This window comes from Polypterus senegalus, chromosome 15 (assembly GCF_016835505.1).
Source record: "Polypterus senegalus isolate Bchr_013 chromosome 15, ASM1683550v1, whole genome shotgun sequence".
In the NCBI taxonomy this organism is placed as follows: Eukaryota; Metazoa; Chordata; class Cladistia; order Polypteriformes; family Polypteridae; genus Polypterus; species Polypterus senegalus.
Window position 1 is genome coordinate 57,855,471 of NC_053168.1, and position 20,894 is coordinate 57,876,364.

Genomic DNA, 20,894 nt, shown 5'->3' on the forward strand with positions numbered 1-20,894 from the left:
GGGATGTCAATAACAGGACCTGTTAAAGCCTATTGAGACAATCCTTGTGTGATGTTTGGGCTTTACAAGAAATAAATTGGTGTTGTTGTTGTTGATGTGACAACCAATTCTGTTAATTGGAAGAATCCTAATGCACCCTCCATAACACAATGGGAAATGTATATTTTATATTACCTAAAATTTGCAAAAATCTCATTTCCCTTGCATGGTACTCTGCAGAGCTTCTTTATAATTTGGCAAGACTTCTATATAGGCTTGTGAGCTCCTTCCAGTGTCTCTGCTAAACTGGCGGCTGTGTAACACAGTGGGCCTCTTTTTATTACTAATTAATGTGCTATTCTGTGGGAGAGTAAGGGTGAGGATTTCATAATAAATCTGTGATATATGGGGTCCATTGTATCAGGCAGACGGGGCGGCATGGTGGCACAGTGGATAGCGCTGTTGCATTTAGGAGACCCGGGTTCACTTCCTGGGTTCTCCGTGTGTGAAGTTTGCATGTTCTCCCCGTGTCTGCGTGGGTTTCCTCCCACAGTCCAAAGACATGCAGGTTAGGTGCATTGCCGATCCTACATTGTCCTTGGTGTGTGTGTGCGTGTGTCCTGCGGTGGGCTGGTGCCCTGCCCCATATTTGTTTTCTGCCTTGCGCCCTGTGTTGGCTAGGATTGGCCTCAGCAGACCCCCATGATCCTGTAGTTAGGATATAGCGAGTTGGATAACGGATGGATGGATGTATTGAACAGACCCTTTAAATCTTGTAATTTTGTTTAACTAAAATTTACACTTGATCGTCATATTATAAAATCTCTCCCACAATGATATGGTACAAAACACTTCCAAAAAGCATTAGGCAAATTTGCAGAAACTCTTGGACTTGATGCTGTTGCAGCAGTAATAGTATAACCTAACGTAAACTCAGCAGGAAGGTGTATCAGGCCCTAAGGGGTAAGCGTCTCTCACACACACACACACACACACTAGTAGTGAATCCTGTCGAGCGACTTACAAGTTGCTTCACTTCAAATCTCAGTGTCCTCAGTTCCTAATGCATACTTGAAATGAGCACAAGGGCTGGGCGAGTGACTGCGGAGGTGCGCCTTAAAGAGAAAAAGACCTTCTATCTGTCAGACTGAGGGAGGCACAGACCATCCTCATTAGCACAGGTAAGATTCGCGGGTGGAAATGGCGTTTTTCATTGGGCCTTTATATTCTTAAAATCTACCGAGCAGTAAAGACACTTGTTGGATTCAAGAATTCCAATACAGTGACATATTAACTTTATAAAGAAATATCTGTTTTCTTTATGATATAATTTCTTGCTTATTGAACTCTCCAGTTTTTAGGAGTATATCTTTAATGTTTCCATGTGTGATGAAGTGGAATAAAGTAAACTGATTAAAAAAATAAATAAATAAAAAAAGAATGCCAATTTCTGTGGTTTACACATAAGGAAAATGTGCAAACGCAGTAAAAGAGAACTGCCGGCAGACTGCAGGTGCATAGGAGACTTACGGGTGTTAAAAAAGCTTTGGCAAAATTCACACTTCTGTTCAAAAAAGTTTATTTGAATCAGTAGAATCATTGAGGAAAAATATGAACCAAGGTTCAAATTAAGATTCAAATGTTTAAAAATTGCAGTCTATTTATGTCAAAGTAAAGAGTACTTTTAATCAGTATATAATAATATGCAATATTAGCAAATTCACTCTTGGGGGATCTTCATGGCTGCTGGTTTTTGTTCCAACCAGGTTCACGATCCTTGAGTCATTTTCTTTCTAATTGATCTCATTGGCTAATTAGCTGTTTTCTTTCTTCTATTTTTCTGCCTTTAGACAAAAAATACAGAAGTGTGAAATTTACATTCATATAAAATTTAGAAATATTTTTGTCACAGTTTAAAATTCTCAAGTTTCTTTTGTCATGTTTCCTATTAATTTACCTTTTTCGGTGGAGTTTCCTTCCATAATTTTATTCTAAAAATGACAACTACTAATGAATGAAATATAAATCACTGCTCTAAACCTTTCTATTTACTCTTGCTTCATATTTAATGTCGAGTTTCAGTTTTGTGTCTAGGGATGTTTACACAAAATGTGCCATTTCAAATAGAAGTCTTTTATGTCTTGTACTGAAAGCAAGTTCTAACACCCTGTGTTTATGAATTACAGTCATGATCGGCAAGCTGATACTAATAACTTGGCTCCAGATGGTACTATCACGGAGTGTCTTCCAACAAAGTAGTTCCACAAAAAGTGAAACATGTCCACCATCTCTGTCCAGAGGTACTTTTTCTTTTATTACATTTATTAGTGTTTACCTTCACTTTAAACTTCAACAGAAGGACTCTATTGTATTCAGCAATAATAGCACAGAAAAGACTAGGAACATACCCTTCTGGAAAGCTATTTTGTTTCACTTTGTTCTTTTGTATAAATCACTGTTTGTAGTTTTTGAGAAATCAGCTTAGACAGAAGTTAATGCTCAGATCCAATGATCTGGTCGAACCGGCTTGTCAACAATTCAACCGGAGGGAGCATCCAACCAAGCTGCAAAACACCTGCCTCCTAGGGGCCGTCAGCTTAACTGACTGAAATCTGCCCCATCTTGGACTAACACAGCCGTTGTCAGACTCAACCCCAGGGGGCTACAGTAGTTGTTAGTTTTTGTCTTTTAATCAAATTTCTAATAAGACCAATTCTTGCCTCACATTTCTCTCCTTATTCTTCTGTTGATAGCAATATCACAGTAAATATACAGAATGAAAGAAATTTTGCAACAGTCATACCAGGAAAAACTAGATCCAAAACAGAAGCCATCTTAGTTGGCACACCACATCATCTTCGTTCTTCTGTCATTACTGGTATTACGATCTCTGGTCAAAACATTCCTCTTTCTATATCTGTCACTAATTTAGGTGTTAAGATGGATTCACAACTCACTTTTGACACCCATATTAAATATCTTTGTAAATCTTCTTTTTATCATCTCAAGAACATTGCTAAACTCCACTATATACTTACCCTGACGGATGCAGAGAGGCTTATTCATGCCTGTGTCTCCTCCAGGTTGGACTATTGCAATGTGTTTTTTATCAGGATTCCTGGTGAGAGTATCCAGAGACTCCGGTATATCTTTACAACTGTGCTGCCAGAATTCTGATGAGGGTGCGAAAGTATGACCACATCACTCCTCTTTTGAAAACCCTTCATTGGCTCCCTGTTTCACTTAGAATAGAGTATAAGGTTTCCCTCCTTACTCATCAGTGTATTTATGGGCATGCCCTCCATTATTTACAGGAACTCCTTACCCGTCATACTTCTTCACGTACCCTCCGCACTGTACACATTAACACTCTTCAAGTTCCCAGAACTAAGCTCAGCAGCATGGGTGACAGGGCCTTTTCTTCTGTGGCGCTGAGACTGTGAAATGCCCTCCTGGATTACCTGAGAACACCACAGTCGATTGATGTTTTTAAACGAGATTTAAAAACGTATCTTTTTAGAAAGACATTTTATTATTGAAGTATTTTTTTTAGTTTTTTTTTTATTACTTTATTTTACTCTGTAGCACTTTGAGATAGTTTATATAAAGTGCAGTATAAATAAAATTTATTTTAATTTTCATTATTAAATATGGATGGTTGGCTCTAACAATAATGTGACTGTTTGTTAGAAGATTTAGCATACATGATTAAGTTTGCCTATCTTCATCTTCATTTTAATTCTCTTATTTAATGACATTTTCCATAAATACATTATCCAACCCGCTATATCCTAACTACAGGGTCACAGAGGTCTGCTGGAGCCAATCCCAGCCAACACAGGGCGCAAGGCAGGAAACAAACCCCGGGCAGGGCACCAGCCCACCGCAGTGATGACATTTTTCCATTCCTTAATTGATTTAGTCTTAACAAACGATGGCCACCAGAGGACGCTGCAGCTCCCCAAACTTCCAAAACAAACAGACTTGGACACAAGTTCTTCAGTAAGCATTACTGTGTGAAATTCTTAAAAGGAAGAGTTTCCCATACCACTGCCACAGTTACAATTACAATTCCACCATACTGAACTGTGTCTTCTTCTCCTATGATCTTCTCACAAGCTTTATCTGCCTCCTCCCAACTCTGGCTCCCAGAGTTAAGTCAGGCAGCTCTTTTATATAAAATCCAGGAGTACTTCCAGGGTCTCAAAACTGTGGCCCAGGACCACTTCTGGATGAAGGTAGAGCCCAACAAAGTAGGGATCACCAGTTCCTTCTGTTGCCCTGGTGGTACCCACAGAACCCAACAGGGCTGAAGCAGTGAACTACAATTCCCAAAGTGCCCTGTCGGAATCTGTGGTGGTACCATAATCTGGTGGGGCAGCCATCTAGAGAGACAATGCCCTGAGCAAGTTGCCTTCTCCCATTCTTCCATGCCATTGGCATCCTGGTCACGTAAAGATCCACGCACATCTCTGGCTGGGATGCCAGTCTTCATGTGGCATCCCTCACAGAATATATAATGTAGAGTATAAGTAGCAAGGATGCCAAAGTCCAATCTGTTCATAGTGTCTCTCAAAACTATATTATTGTCTCTGCCTAAAGTAGGGCTTGAAATGGGCCTTTATGCACTGGCAATGGCGTACCAGCAGTATTCCATTTTTCACTGTGGTGTACCATCAGTACATAGTTACACACCAGCATCTCCCACTAGACCAATCAAATGTACAAATATAATGACAATCAAATGATCCCCTTCCCCAAATGCTTTGATTTAATGTATGTTTGTCATCGAAACACCAAGAAGGACAAAAACCGCCACCCACCACAATGTATTAAAAAATAGGTAAATGGAAACACTTATGTGTTTCCCCTTGAGGCCCTAGCCTATGGAATCAATCAATGTTTATTTTATTGACCATATTTTACAGACCATATTATCACAATAAATAAGAGTTCATTTCAAAGAAACAATAACATAAATTAGAGCATTAGTGAATAAATGATAAATTACCTAGAAACAAACTTAATGGGGCCATATAGCTAGAGATGAATGGTAATGTTTGGGAGCAGATTAGCAAAATGATATGACAGTACAGCAGAAAATCAGTTGCACATGTGACTGTTAGTTTAATACAATATTGTACTTTATTAGATCTGCAAAGAGCATTAGTAATTCTATATTCAGTTTAATTTTGGTGACTTAACTAACTTTTGGAATTACATTTTTTTTTCTGTTCTTTATTTCACCTTATACAATTTTTCGTATTAGGAGTTTGTTAGTTTTCACATACTCCTTGCAGTCAGAACGCAGGGTCAGTCATTGTACAGCGTCCCTGGAGCAATTGAAGGTTAAGGGTCTTGCTCAAGGGCCCAGCAGAGTAGGATCTCTTTTGGCAGTGGCGGGGATTCGAACCAGCAACCTTCGGGATACCAGCACAGATCCTTAGCCTCAGAGCTATCACTCATATAGCCTATGGTCTTCCCTTGCACGACTAAGAATTCTGTGAAAAATCTGAAGGAGAAAAGTTCAATGGTGAAGATTTGCATACCCAAAAGTTGCAAACAGGGCTACTCCATGCTGACCCAGGTGGGGGCAGCAGTTACATTTTGAATTGAAAAATATGCTACGGTCTTCCTCTGCAGAAATGTGTAATCTGTCCAAAATTTGGCAGAGGTAATCTCAATGGTGTAGATTTGTGTACAAACACAAATAAACACAAATTTGGCTTAATATATTAGATGACCTAACTTTTTCAAAACAACATATTCTAAATTAGGGTTACATTGGGATACAGCCTACCCACTTATATTGGCTGTAAGACAGGATCCCAACCAAACAGGACCAACGTCACACCAACAGATAAACTAGCATGAACATCTTTTGGGATTTGGAAGGAAAACAGTATACTGTACCAAAAAAGAGTGACCTGACATTTGCGCGATAGACATAAATAGCGCCGATTAAAACGCGGTGTCAAAATCGCGCCGACAAAATCGCGAAAGTTTCATTAAATATGAATTACTAGTTTAAAGCATATACTGTATAATAATGTTTATTTTAGAAGTCAATATTATGAGACACGACACGCAGATAGTCCTTAAGATCACACCCTGCATATGTAGGAAGAATTGCAGCAAGACGTCTTGATAGTTGATGCCTGACTGCTGGTAATTCCGCTTTGTATACAATGCGTTATGCCAACACTCCACTGAATTATTTGTTCGCGGCATGCCATCAGCAGTTATAACAGTTATAACCTAGCACATAATGTGTACATAATGCGCACGTACGCGTCCCACTCTCTTGGCCTCTTTCACGATTTTGTCGGCGCGCATTTGTCGAAAACCAGTTAGCGAGTTTGTCGGCGCGAGTTTGTCCGTCATGGTTTTGTCGGCGCTCATATGTCACTCGTGCTTTTGTCGGTGAACCCCAAAAAGTGTGTAGTGACAAATGTGTTCAGGTAGTGGGTGGCTCTTTACATCTTAGACAGTTGCTTTGGAGAAAAGTGTAGGAATTAAATTTAGTGGACATTTAAAAAAACTCCAGAAGAGTGTCTTGCACATTAAATATACTGAGCCTTACATTTTATGTGTTTTGCGATGGCATACTAGCTCCTTTTAAAGAACTGGTAAAAACTATCCCTCCAGAGCTAAAGGTGTCCAGTTAGGAATGGACAATAAACTGGCTGATTAGTTATTCAGGAGGAATTTTTTCTCACATTTTGAATTAAATAAAATAAATGTAATGGTATGCTAAAAATTGGTGAAAAACTTGCAAACTCATTTAAACGTGTAACACATCCTATTACGGGTGGCACGGTGGCACAGTGGGTAGCGCTGCTGCCTCGCAGTAAGAAGACTTGGGTTTGCTTCCTGGGTCCTCCCTGTGTGGAGTTTGCATGTTCTCTCCGTGTCTGTGTGGGTTTCCTCCGGGAGCTCCAGTTTCCTCCCACAGTCCAAAGACGTGCAGGTTAGGTGAACTGGTGATCCTAACTTGTCCCTAGTGTGTGCTTGGTGTATATTGAGATATAACCAGTGTGACATCTCTGTAAACATATTAACTATGATGAATGAGTCACTCCCTCATGCATATCCTGGATGATCCTCACATACTTCTCTGGTACTCATGCACCTCCAGACCTCTTGATGTGACACTCGATCATAAACTTTCTCCAAATCAGTAAAGGCCATATGCAAACCTGTCTGGTTTTCTCAATTCTTCTCTATTAGCTGTCTCAATGTAACGACTGCATTAGGTGTTCCTGGCATTAAAACCAACCTTTTCCTCCTGTGTGGTGGTCTCTTCCCTAAGCCTTCTCTCTATAGATAGATACTTTATTAATCTCAAGGGGAAATTCACATATTCACAGTTCAATTCAATTCAAATGTTCATTGTCATCAGCTTTATCCCTCTATAGTTTCCACTGTGATGAATGTTACCCTTCTCCTTATAAACTGGTACAGTCACACTCTTCCTCCACTCCTTTGGAATTCTCTCCTGTTCATAAATCTTCTGCAGTACACGTACTCCCTGTTTTCCTAAACTCTCCCTCTTTTGTCTCCAATTTTTCATACACCTCCTCCAAAGCTTGTGCCTTGACTTTTGCCGCTGCCTTCTTTGCCTTCTTGTTTGTCTGCCCATCTATTTCTCTGTCTTCTCAATCATGAGGCAGGCTGTAAACATTCAGCACAGCGTCAGTCAGTTCCATTAAACATTTCACTCTTAACAGTTCATCACATCATTCATCAAGATTGATTCTATCACTGTATAAAATCCAAAAAGTATATACATTTTTTAGGTATAATTGAGTTACTTCTTTTACTCAGTTTATTGAATTGTTAAATGAAAAGCAGGATATTAAACTATTAGCAGACTTATTTAGAAAAATGTATTGTTAAAGGTTGAGCTAATTTTAAAGACATCATTTAAAAAAAATAACATTATTAAGAAAAGATACATAAACTCCATTAATGAATTCTTTTTTGATTACTTTGCTCCATGAATCAAGTGACTAAGTGACCATTCATAGCAGCCTTTCAAAAAATGATCACATCCTCACGCTGGACTCCAGTTTTTCTAAAGCTTACACTAAGCGTTTATACTGGCAGTGCCATACGTACCTCTGGAAACTACTCACAGTTTTGAATGATCTTTTTTGTTTTATTAACACTTTTCTCTTTTATTAATTTTAATATGTGAAATATGCTTTAAAGGAAACAAAAACATTGACTTTTTTATTGTATGGTAATTTTTATTTGTCTATTTATGGCTCCAATGTCATTAAGGTAATAATCTTCTACTTGAGACCCAGAATGCTACCAATTTTCTTATTTGTGTCCTCAAACCCATGAGTTGAAAAGTGAGACCACAAGTCCAAGTGAAAGTGCAAGGCTATCAGCTACAAATGTGAATGCTGTATAAACTGTCAAACTACCAATGTGAACAATGTCGCCATTTTCAGATATACTTGAAATTGTATTAAGTCTCTGCTTTTTTACATTCATTACAAAACAACATTTGAAACATTCTTCGATTTTAATTTACAGGATGGGGCGATTCACTTGACTGGATTCAAACATATGAAGAAGCCTTGCACCGAGCCAGAACCAAGTGAGGTTTCTGTACCTTTGATGTTAATCCATTACTGATTTTATGACCATTCTCTAAAATCAGTGTTCTTTTTTCACAGTAACAAGCCTCTGATGATCATTCATCATTCAGAAAGCTGCCCAAAAAGTAAAGGTAAACATACTGACAATCATTAATACTGTACATCGGACAATTCATTTTAAATAGCAACATGTTTGGAAAAAATAACAGAAACACACACACAACTTAGATAAATGCTAATGCCAGCGTCATCTTGTCCAAGCAGCTGGCAGCTCCTTTACATGGCCAGATTTTCCTTAAAACTAGACTGGTTAATGTATTTTTTGGGTATAAAATCTTATGTAGCCTATCCACTAAATCTGTTTTGGGATCAAAGGAGAAAGCCTTTACTATTAGAAACAAGATGCTTAAACAGAAGAAGGTTTAACACATATGATCAAGAGCATACCCTTTAGGGCAATCTTTATACAAAAAATGTACCATATAGGTCGGTATTATTAGCACTATACCAGGGGGTCCTCAATCACAGTCCTGGAGGGCTGCAGTGGCTACAGGTTTTTGCTCCAACCCAATTGCTGAATAAGAAGCACTTATTGCTCAACTAACACTTCTGCTTCACTTTCGTTGTTTCGCTCGTTAAGAATTTGAACCCTTACTGCATATTTTAGTCTTAAACAGCTGTAGTCTTGGTTTTTAATGGCTCCTAATTAGCAATAACTTGCAAATGACAAAAGAACCAAGCATTTCTGCATTTAGCTTGTTACCATTTACACCTCTGTGTGTATTTATCGTGAACTATTGGGTTTAATTAAATATTTAAAAGGAAAGTGAAGAGAAAAAAGTGAAGGACTGAGAACTACTTTAGACTTCCAATACGACTCGGAGTCCTGCCACGTGCAAAACTGATGACACTGCTATTGTGGGCTGCATCAGGAGTGGGTAGGAGGAGGAGTACAGGTTGAAGGTTGGTGTCCTTCAACATCTGCAATAAGATGCTGCAGATGTTCTACCAGACGGTTGTGGCGAGTGCCCTCTTCTACGCGGTGGTGTGTTGGGGAGGCAGCATAAAGATGAAAGACGCCTCACGCCTGGACAAACTTGTTAAGAAGGCAGGCTCTATTGTAGGAGTAAAGATGGACAGTTTGACATCTGTGGCAGAGCGACGGGCATTAAGCAAACTCCTGTCAATCATGAAGAATCCACTACATCCACTGAACAGTGTCATCTCCAGACAGAGGAGCAGCTTCAGTGACAGACTGAGGAGATCGTTCCTCCCCCACACTATGCGACTCTTCAATTCCATCCGGGGGGGTAAACACTAACATTATTCAAAGTTATTGTCTGTTTTCATCTGCATTTTTATTACTCTTTAATTTAATATTGTTTTTTGTATCAGTATACTGCTGCTGGATTATGTGAATTTCCCCTTGGGATTAATAAAGTATCTATCTATCTATCTATCTATCTATCTATCTATCTATCTATCTATCTATCTATCTATCTATCTATCTATCTATCTATCTATCTATCTATCTATTCATCGTTTAGCTTTCAAATCATTTAGATGATATTATTAGAAAGGGGAAGAAAATCTAGGATATAAGAATGAGCTGACATAGCAGAGTTAAAGCATTAAAAAGAATTGCTTTCTAATTAAGCAACTGAGTTAGAACAAAAACCTGCAGCCACTGCAGCCCTCCAGGACTGTGATTGAGGACCTCTGCACTATACAAAAATAAATAAATCATTAAACTGAACAGTCTTGCCAGAGCTGAGTTAAATTCACAAAGATCTTCAAATCAGCGCCCAAAACAAAGGGATTAGGCCAACTCAAAGATGTGAACAAAACAGTCCAAACCAAAAGTCAAAAACAGTCATGAAAAGAAATTTCCAGAGAAAATAGATTTCTTAAGCTGCACAAAAGGATTTTCTTGTGAAATAAAGCGGATGTGGATCACCCTTAAATAAGATGGCAACCAAAAGCACAATATGTGGTGTTACAAGAGTGGGTGGGTGGCATGTCCCTTCAGAGATATTTCAGAATGATAGAATTGGTATTTACCATCACACAACGGGGTAAGAGGAGTCCCCCTTGGAGAATTTACAATGGTGAAGAACACGTACAAGTGCAAACAGCAGGGTAAGGGGTGCCAGAAGAATGAAAAATAGCCCAATAGCCCAAAATTTTGCGTTGTTTTAAAACAAAGTAAACCAAAAATCCCAACCTGTTGAAAGCCCATTTTTCTACCCGGTCAGCTATCAAAACACTGCAACTACACCGTGTTAAAAAACTCAGCATTTCCTGGGCCAAACGTCTCAGATGTGGCTCTTTGCGTTCACATTTCTCCATTATGTGCCTAACTACATAAAGTAAAAAGTTGGCAAAAAATTCTATTAATGTCACCAATGTTCAAGGGATGCTTGATAATTCATTAATATGCTTACATACTTCATATAAAAATTATTAAGCACTGAGATAAACATTCAGTTTATTTTTTCAATTGATAAATATTCAATTTAAGTACAATAAGGAATTCATATCTAAACTAACTAGCTAGCATGTTAAACATTTTGCACAATGTTAAAAGCAGATAACATTATTGGGGGGGGGGTAAATTTAATTGTAAATGTTGAATATAAATTGAAAGTGAAAGATGAAGAAAAGCACTTGAACAAAGACAAGTGTACTCATTTGACACGAGTGCATGTTATGCACTGTCCTTGTGTGTAAGTGGAGAAGTGGAGAGATGAAGTTGTTAAGGAGAGGTCGATGGGAGCACAATCTGGGACACAAATGAAGTGATGCCTGACAGTAGTTGGGCTGTAAGATATCCTGGTGGGATTAAGTCACGTTTACAAAGGGGCAGGAGAAAGATAAAATATGCAGAGAACAGCAGGGGGTGAGATGGAGATACTAAGAGCCTTCCAAGCACATAGGTTAGAGCAGGAAGGCTAATTAGCTTCTACCTTGTGTGATGGACAAGGTAGAAAATCCTGGGGATTGATCTGACCCTTTAAGAGGGAATTGGGGTTCAGAATTTCAGACATCTGGATCTGCTAGAGCAGCGTTTCTCAACGTTTAAGTATTTGTGACCCGAGTTTTCATAACAGTTTTAATCGCGCTCCGCTAACGTTTTTTTCAAAAGAGCCCACTAATACCAATTTGTTCTTTTTCAATGAATGATATACAGTATCATAGACGCATATTTTATTATACCTACTTAACTTTTATCGACATTTATCTAGCTCTATATTTATTTTTCTAGCATCAGAACGTAGTTTAAGTTAATTTGTTTTGGTTTCAATAGATGTATTTTTCATATTTTTGATTCCTGTTTTCTTTTATTCACATCTTCGCACCGCCCTTTTTGTTACTTCGCACCCCACCGCCCCACAGTTTGAGAACCACTGTGCTAGAGGTTCCCTGAGACACAAGGTTAGTTATAGAGGTTTGCGGGAGGACTTACTTGGTCCAGGTTCAAGTCAGGTAAGCTTTGAAATCACAAAATTGGTGTTGACAAGAGAAGAGAGGCCAGAAAAAAAGAGTTTGTAAAAAAGGAAGAACAATTATGGTAAGAAAGTTGGTCATCCACCCCATCACAGAGAGACAGGGGAACCTATTGTTTAGTAGCGCCTCTTTGGCTTCATTTGGGGTTTGTAGTCTGCTCATCATCATCCCTCCAGGCGTTGACAAAATTGTTATTGTGATTCTATTAAAACAAAAGAGGTTTCAAAGTTCCAGTGAGAAGTAGGTTTTCACCCTGTATAGGCCAATCAATAGGTGTAAAAGGATTTAAACATAAAGTTTTCAGAACTGAGAGAGAGAACCTCTGGCCCAAATAACAAAAGCAATGTTCTTATATAGTTAAAGAAGAGACACAAAGACAAAGGCAAAGAGTACAATCTAAAAATGCATGCTGGAAAGGCAAAGTCAAAACTAGTCCTCAACTCCAAAGCTTAATCCTAATCTAAGTCAATGTCCACAAACAAGAAAACTAAAGAAAACCACACAATCAGGAATCCAAGGAGGGACAACAGGTGAAAGGGAAACTACAATGCAGAAGCAACCATTTCATGGACTGCTGGCTCTTAAATAACACAGAGGCAGCTTTTCAGTTGCAGCATCAGGGGGCCCCACCCTCCTTGGTTTAACATACAGAGAGCAAAGAATATAACGTCCAGAACTGACACACACTGAGATAGTATAACTTTAAAGCTATAACACATTATAAAATAACAAGATAAAAACATTAATATTGCAAAATAAATATAAATAATCAACAAAGAATAACAAAACAAATGAGAGAATAGGAGCAGAGCCCTGGTAGAACCATAAACAGTCATACATTGTTTTAGAAAACTTAGGTTTGAACAATAATATGTGTTAAGTATACACTGGAATACTGAAAGCATGCGATAAGGGAATACAGCAAATATATCACAACTAATACACTGTAACACAAGAAAGTGAAAAAACAAAAAATGTTATTCTAATATGTCCACTATCAAAATAAAAACCAGATATGTGTGTGTTTTTTTAAATCACTTCTGAACGTTGTGCATATTGCTGGTGTGCCAGTACTGAACTGTATGTATGTTGTTCTAATGTTGATCCTTCTGCTAAATGCAAACACTGCTAATTACTGAATTATTTTGAACAGCTCTGAAGGAAGCTTTTGCCAGCCATGCTGAAATTCAAAATATGGCTCAAGAACACTTTAATATGTTGAACCTTGTTGTAAGTTGAGATTTACTTAAAAATACAGTAATTAAATTTCAATGTTTGAGATGCTGAAACAACTGTAGTAATAGGTGTTAATGATTTGCTTAAAACATATACATTAGCTTAAACTTCTTCTTCTTCTTCTTTTGGCTGCTCCCATTAGGATGTCGCCACAGCGGATGATCTTCTTCCATATCTTTCTGTCCTCTGTATCTTGTTGTGTTACACCCATCACCTGCATGTCCTCTCTCACCACTTCCATAAACCTTCTCTTAGGCCTTCCTCTTTTCCTCTTCCCTAGCAGCTCTATCCTTAGCATCCTTCTCCCAATATACCCAACATCTCTCCTCTGCACATGTCCAAACCAACGCAATCTCGCCTCTCTGACTTTGTCTCCCAACCGTCTAACTTGAACTGATCCTCTAATGTTCTCATTTCTAATCCTGTCCATCCTCGTCAAACCCAAATCTTAGCATCTTTAATTCTGCCACCTCCATCTCTGTCTCCTGCTTTCTGGTCAGTGCCACCGTCTCCAACCCATATAACATAGCTGGTCTCACTGCTGTCCTGTCGACTTTCCTTTCACTCTTGCTGATATCTGTCTGTCACAAATCACTCCTTACACTCTTCTCCACCGACTTCACCCTCCCTGTTCTATCTTTTTCACCTCTTTTTCACACTCCCTGTTTCTCTGTACTGTTGATCCCAAGTATTTCAACTCATCCACCTTCACCAACTCTACTCCATGCATCCTCACCATTTCACTGACCTCCTCTCATTCACACACATCTATATGTTTAAACATATACTGCAGATAAGTATTTTAATATGCCCTAACAGTAGTCAAAAAAGTAATGTTATGAACTAAATAATGTCTGCATGTTTGTACATTTTGTTTGAAGTTTTTGACTCATTGTTTCTTTTCAGTATTTTGCATTCTTTGCTTTTTTCATTTTAGTTTGAAACTAATGATCACAATATTTTTCCTGATGGTCAATATGTGCCAAGGATCCTTATCGTTGGTAAGAATTTGTGATGTCAAGTCATTTTCTAACACACTTATTCCAGACTGGGGTTGTGGGGGTGTTTAATGCAAAGTAACTTTAATAATTGCTGCACTTTTGCTGCTCTTGTGTCCATTGGTTGCCTATCAGTAAAGTCTTGCATTAACAAGTTTATTATTGGTGACTCTCTAAGGTGAGTACCACACTGTGAAACCCAGTTAGGGCAATGGAGTGGTCACAGAGAGCCACTGTTTATCTGGCAGCACTGAGTACAAGGCAAGACCCCGTGACAGGACATCAAAGCCATGGAACAGTTTTTAAAAAGCCAGTCAACCATTTAAAAAATGTATTTTGGGGTACCATCTGAAAAACCTATAGAGACATGGATAGAATATGCCAACTCAAGGCTACTGGGCAAAGTATTTGAACCCAGGATACTGGATGTAGCGGCTCTAACCACTTCACCTTAAATATATGGCAAGCGTTTCTAAAATATTTAAAAAACAATAAATGATAGATGTTTGATGTGGTTGTGCAAGTGACTAGTGCTGCTGCTACCTCACACTTGCAGGAGAAGAGTTCAAGTCCAAGGCTACACTCTTAAAAATGCCAGTTCTTTAATAGCACTTTACTGGATTGTGTGGATTCTACACTCTTAAAAAATGAATGTGCCAAAAGGGTTCTTCTTTATTGACCCACCCACATGAAGGCTCCGGAAAGAACTTTTATTTGTTTAGATCTGTAACAGGCTCCATAGAGTAAATAGCCATGAATAAATGGTAGCAGAGTTGCGTACGTCCAGTAACACAGGCTAAGTCCAGGTTTTCTTCATCTGATAGTGTCCTGCACCCACCATACATTTAAGGTTTTGTTGTTTTTTTTTCTACATATTAGGAAGCTTTTCAGAGCACAAAGAGCCAACTTCATATGCAAAGAACCCATCCCAGAATGAAATGGTGCTTTGTCAAACAATAGTTTTAGAAAGAACCACAAGATTCAGTAATGAACCATAAAGTGCCATTAAGGAATGAGTATTTTTAACAGTGTAGTAGAGTTGTTGCTTGACAAAGAAGGGTTTTTTTGCATTTAAAATTGGTTCTTTGATAATTGAAATGATTCTTAGGTGGACAAAACAGAAATTTTTAATGTATAGTGTGCTACCAACACTCTTAAAAACAATTGTCCTTTAATGGCGCTATATGCTTCGTTACTGAGTTGTGTGGTTCCTTCCAAAACTATTGCTTGACAAAGCGCCATTTCATTTTGGGATGGCTTCTTTGTATATCAAGTTGGTTCTTTGTGCTTTGAAAAACTTCCTAATATGTAGAAGAAACCTGAAATCTTCAATGTATGGTAGGCTACCTAGCAGGACACTAACAGATGAAGAAAACCTGGGCTTAGCCTCAGCTACTCTACGCATGCAGCAAGAGTCTTTTTAAAAACACGACCCATTGATATGTCACTGATCAGTTTCCATCTATTTATGGTTACTTATTGTATGGAGCACGTTATGGATCTAAATAAATAATGGGTTCTTTCTGTAACCTTCATGTGGATGGGTCTTTTGGGAACCAAAAATGGTTCCCCTATGGCATCGCTCTGAAGAAGCTCTCTGGCATCTTGATTTTTAACAAGGTAGCAGGATCCTGATAGATTATAAAAATCTAAATTTATCCCGTTTGATTGTGGGCCGTAAGAGTTCTTTTAAAACCAGGAATTTGTTATCATATCAATGGCTATTTATTGAGTAAGTAAATTATGGGTTCTTTCTGGAACCTTCATGAGGACAGTTCATTTGGGATCCATAAATGATTAACCCTTGGCATCACTCTGAAGAACCACTTTGGCCTCTTTATTTTTAGGAGTGTAGGTACTGCATTTGGGGAGTTGATATGTTTACGCTGGTTCTGTATTGGATGTTATTAACGTGTTCTGGCTTTCGACCAACAGGCTAAAGATGAACCGGCAGTTCTGAATGGGCCCCATGTAAGTTGGTGCAAGAGACAGGGTTGGCTCCTGCTATATCCTCCAGATTCTCATGTCCCTCTAATTCACGTAGGGATTAGTAACGATGGTTACTTTTCCAAACTTTCATTTACTGTCCTGCACATGTTAACAAGTGACACTAGGGTAGATGGTAAGAACTCAGTGGTACTAAGTGAAATGACACACTGAATTTAGGCGACATACTAATTTTAGTAGTCATATTTGTTTATCCATTTGTCACCTCGTTACTGAATGACGTTAGTGTTTTCTTCTCTGTTGCTTTGGAGAAGACTATTAATCTGGTAATGTGTGTTTTATCATTAGATCCATCGCTGACAGTAAGAACTGAAATTACTGGAAGTCATGCAGATCAGAAATACAAATATGAAGACAAAGACATTGAGATATGTAAGTATGTAGTGTAAATTTCCGGGCACACGGTCAAAACTTCATCCACAGCAATGGTGCTCAGACTCAAAGCTGAGGATAACCATGTGGCTGCAGGCTTTTCTCCAGACCAATTCTGCTTTTAATTGGAGTCCTAAAGGTCATGTCATATTAGACAGCTTTTCCAATGACTTTCAGTCATAGTCTTCATTTTACATGATCTTAATGAGTCAGAGGTAGTTGAGGGCACAGTCCCATCAAGTCCAATTGGTTAGTGTAACTCACTCCAGCTAGCCCGCGACTCACCCCAACAGTCATACGGTGTGGACTGTGTGTGCATAAGAGCTGACAACTAATGAATGCTAATCTAGAAGTACAATGTATATAATGCAGCAATGAAGAATAATGACCCCACAAACCGAAGAGAAGCTCATCTAACTGATGTCTCGTATTCTACATATCACAATAGAATGAAAAAAAGAAAAAAAGATGTGGAGATTGTACCTGTTGACCCTTTGTACAGCACTGGTTTCGTCAGGTGGCACGCTGTTGGCTATCACAAAAAGGGGCAAGGGTGACATGCCAAATGATACTCAGTCGTTTAAATTGGCACAGTCCAGCAACAAGAAGAGCAACTGCTGTCAGCAAGTCAGCCAAACCCTACAACTACAAGTGGCATGATGTCATATCGACTTAACCTAATTAAGGAGGCTCTTGTTTTCCAGTTTCTGTGTTTTGGTGACAATCCAGAAATTACAAAACTGGAATTGCAACATTTTTATTGGGATATTGCAAGCGTTTATGTATGTCACATGCTGATAATTTAATGTTTTATTTAATATTTAATGTCTTGCTTTTTAAGATTCTCATCATCATCATCATTTTATTGTTCTTTTTCAGGCATTCTGCTTATTTATATTCTTATTTACTAATGAGCACACCAGTGGGTATGACACTGAGTTGGCTGCACTCCATCAGCATTCAGTGTCTTTTACCCTGGGATTTGTGCTGCTCATCATTAGTTGTCTTTATTTGAACATAACTAAGGGAGCAAATTGCACAGAAAAAGTAAATTTAACAGGAAAATGATAAAAAAGAGCTAACCCTTAAAGCTATGGCAAAAAAATATATATTCTAAATTCATATCCAATAAATACATTTTGCAGTAGTGTACTTTTCTGAATGGAGAATAGAACAAAATAAAAACAAATTAAACAATGTGATCAATTTTAACTAAAATTGAAATTATTCACCAAATATGAAATGGATCGCTAGATTTCATGCACAAACACCATGTAAGCACACAGAGCTTCTAGACAACTTAACGTTATATCTTAGGAGTGCTGATGTAACAACTCAACATAACACAGACAGGAGGAGCATATAATACACCCCAGTAAACTTGCTGCCTGTGATTTCTTAGGCCATGACACTACCTAACTAAGTGAGATTTGCTAAAAAAAAAGATCCATGCATTACCTATCATATATTGCAGAGATTTAATAGCCTTCATAGCTGTGAGTTATGAAGTGAAGTAAGCGGTGCTGAGTTAGTGGAGCTGGCCTACAACATCAAGAACCTGGTTTCATTGCTGGACTAATCACCCTCAGCGTAGCGTTTGCCTTTTCTTAGTCATAGTGTGGGTTTGCTCAATGTACTCCAGTTGCTTGTCATATCCAAGTTTAGTTTTCTTAGGTTCTCTGAACTGGCCAAGTAGACACACCAACTGCACTTCAGAATTGGTCTTCCAACTGAAGCTAAGCGTGTTCAAGCCCAACCAGTAGTTTGATGGGAGAACAGTTAGGGAAATCTTGGGTAGCTGCTGGAAGAAGTGTTAGTGAAGCCAGCAGGGGGCCCTCAGCTTGTGGTTTGTGTGTGGATCCCAATGACCCAGTGCAGTGATGCATTGTAAAAATGGTGGATGAGGTAGAAAAATGAGGGCCTGGCACTCTATGGTCATCAAAGATCATTGGGTATCTTTCAAAAAGAATAGGCTGTACCCTAATATCCTGGCTAAATTGTTGATCATGACTTGTCCATTCTGGTCCCCTTATCATCTCCAGTCTCTAGTTGGCTATCTATCGCACTCCTTCACCACCTAATAGCTAATGTGTAGTGAATGCACTGGTGCAGGAATGGCTGTTGTCAGACCATCCAAGTTGATGTTACACATCGCTGGTGCTTGAAGTGTCTCCCCTACTGTCTATGTAAAGTGTCTAGAGGACTGCTGTATTAATGTAACTATCAATGAGTGTCCTCCAATAAACAGCCAAGCTTGTCCATGGTTGGCTCCTCCCAGATGTTACTAAATTAAACTCTCATCTCCTCTTGAAAATAAGGTGGTCAAAAGTAAAATGTATAAGAGATCATCCATCCATTTGGAAATTCACAACAGGCTTCCAGAAGCCAAAGTCTATCCCACTGACACTGGGCACAAAACGAACCCTTGAAGGGTTGCGCACACACACACACAGGACACATTTTCACTCACCAGTTAATCCAATATCAATATCCTCTGGGTCTGGGAAGGAAACTGGAGCACACAGAGAAAAGTCATCATGAACATGCGCCATGACTGGGCTGTGCTTTAAATCCATGACTCTGAAGCATTGACCACTGTGACTCCATTCTGTCCACGTGTATAATCAGGGTCTTCTTTTTTTTCTTTCTTCCATTCAGTGCATGAAAACATGAAAAAAGCTTTGAAGCTCCTCAGGCTTGATTTATAAGAACAATTAAAGATGAAACACTTGGAAGATTCTGACAACTTGTTGACTGCTGCTTTTCTACAACCAGTGTTTGTAAAAAAGAATCTTAAATGTCATGGACTATGTATGATGTTGCATCATGAATGAAGTGTGTCCTATTCTTTCAAGACAACAAAGTCATGGTCCAAGGTCTGGGCATGCAATATTTTACTTTTAATAACAATATTTATATGAAACCAAGTGTGAAAAAGGCATTGAACAGAATAATGAAATAATATATAAACAATGTAAAGAGGAAATTAGGTTGAAAATGATATTTATAACTATAGATGGCATTATGGAAAAATGTAGAAGGTAACCTACTGTCAAGGACGCTGGAACAAGAGACACAGTATTACTAACATACTTGTAACATAGGGCTTGATGTATTGGCACACCTGCTAGGCACAGCCATAAGGCCTCTCTCTACGTAAGACACTCGTCAACTCAGTATTTATTATGTCCTAATTAACATTAAGGAGGCTAACCGGTGCCAATGATAAGACATTGAAAATAAAAGCTGCTGATGATTTAACTGTGAGTGTTATTCCTGTGTCTCTGGGGGTAGCAAACAATAAGTAAAATAATATCATCCATCTCGAACGAACCACAGTTTGTGCATTTCAGACAGAAAACGTGATGTGGGCCCAGGCAGCGACCTTCACTGAAGCTGAAGCAACGTGCAGCTATGTGGAAGGACTGAGGGGCCACTGCTCTTTGAAGGATGAAATGAATGAGTGACTTCCACTCAGGGCAAGATAGCGTGAGTTGGAGAAATGTCAGGCTGCTCCTGAAGAATCTCTAGTGGAGGCCTGAGCGATTATCAAAGTCAATACAAGACCACACAGTGTATGTGTATCGCCAAATGATTTTTAACCACTACTGCTTCATTTTTTCTGTTTCATACATTATAAAGGCTAGACTTATTTTCTAGATGTAATCATTTCTATCCACCTGCTTTCACTTGATAAGGAACAATGTAATTAGGGTTCTTGGACAGCCATAACTTAGATTGATGTGCAAGTGCATGCTGAACATTTAGAGTTCAGCTTTAGAAGATTGATAAGCATGGGACAAATTAACAAAATTAAAAAAAACAAAACAGACTATAGCAAGAAGATCCCAAGATCTAAACTCAACCCTGCAGTATGTAGGCACTAATAAATTACATAAGGTTAGGGAGCTAAACTATTTACGACTTTATTTGCAGTTAGCGCCATTATTGAAGAGGCAGAACGGATTGAATGCGTTACCACATTTGGCAGTTTTATGGCAAGCTGAAATAACACTTAGAGATGTCTTAGTTTAAGATACCTGAAAATGCATTTCAAATATCCTTCTATATAAAAGCGGTCGGGATTGTCCTTCCGTTCCATGAGTGCTACACAGGCGCGGAGTTTTGCAATGCACGATGGGATTTGTAGTTTCGTTTTTCCAGGTAAAAGATGATTTTCTAC

General features: G+C 38.6%; 1 protein-coding gene across 1 annotated transcript; it reads left to right on the forward strand.

Annotated features, from left to right (window-relative positions):
- Positions 1 to 1,019: 1,019 nt before the first annotated feature.
- Positions 1,020 to 19,972, forward strand: LOC120515730 (anterior gradient protein 2 homolog). The gene is made up of 8 exons (XM_039736989.1): positions 1,020 to 1,160; positions 2,166 to 2,279; positions 8,527 to 8,590; positions 8,670 to 8,722; positions 13,252 to 13,328; positions 14,272 to 14,335; positions 16,628 to 16,711; positions 19,370 to 19,972. The coding sequence occupies exons 2-8, from the start codon at positions 2,168 to 2,170 to the stop codon at positions 19,417 to 19,419; spliced, it is 504 nt and encodes a 167-aa protein (XP_039592923.1). The 5' UTR covers positions 1,020 to 1,160; positions 2,166 to 2,167; the 3' UTR covers positions 19,420 to 19,972.
- The last annotated feature ends 922 nt before the right edge of the window (positions 19,973 to 20,894 follow it).

Coding starts and splice junctions, on each gene's coding strand:
- LOC120515730 (XM_039736989.1), top strand. CDS start 2,168: ATGATCGGCAAGCTGATACTAATAACTTGGCTCCAGATGGTACTATCA. Junction 13,329..14,271: donor TTAATATGTTGAACCTTGTT/GTAAGTTGAGAT, acceptor TTTTCATTTTAG/TTTGAAACTAATGATCACAA. Junction 14,336..16,627: donor GCCAAGGATCCTTATCGTTG/GTAAGAATTTGT, acceptor TTTTATCATTAG/ATCCATCGCTGACAGTAAGA.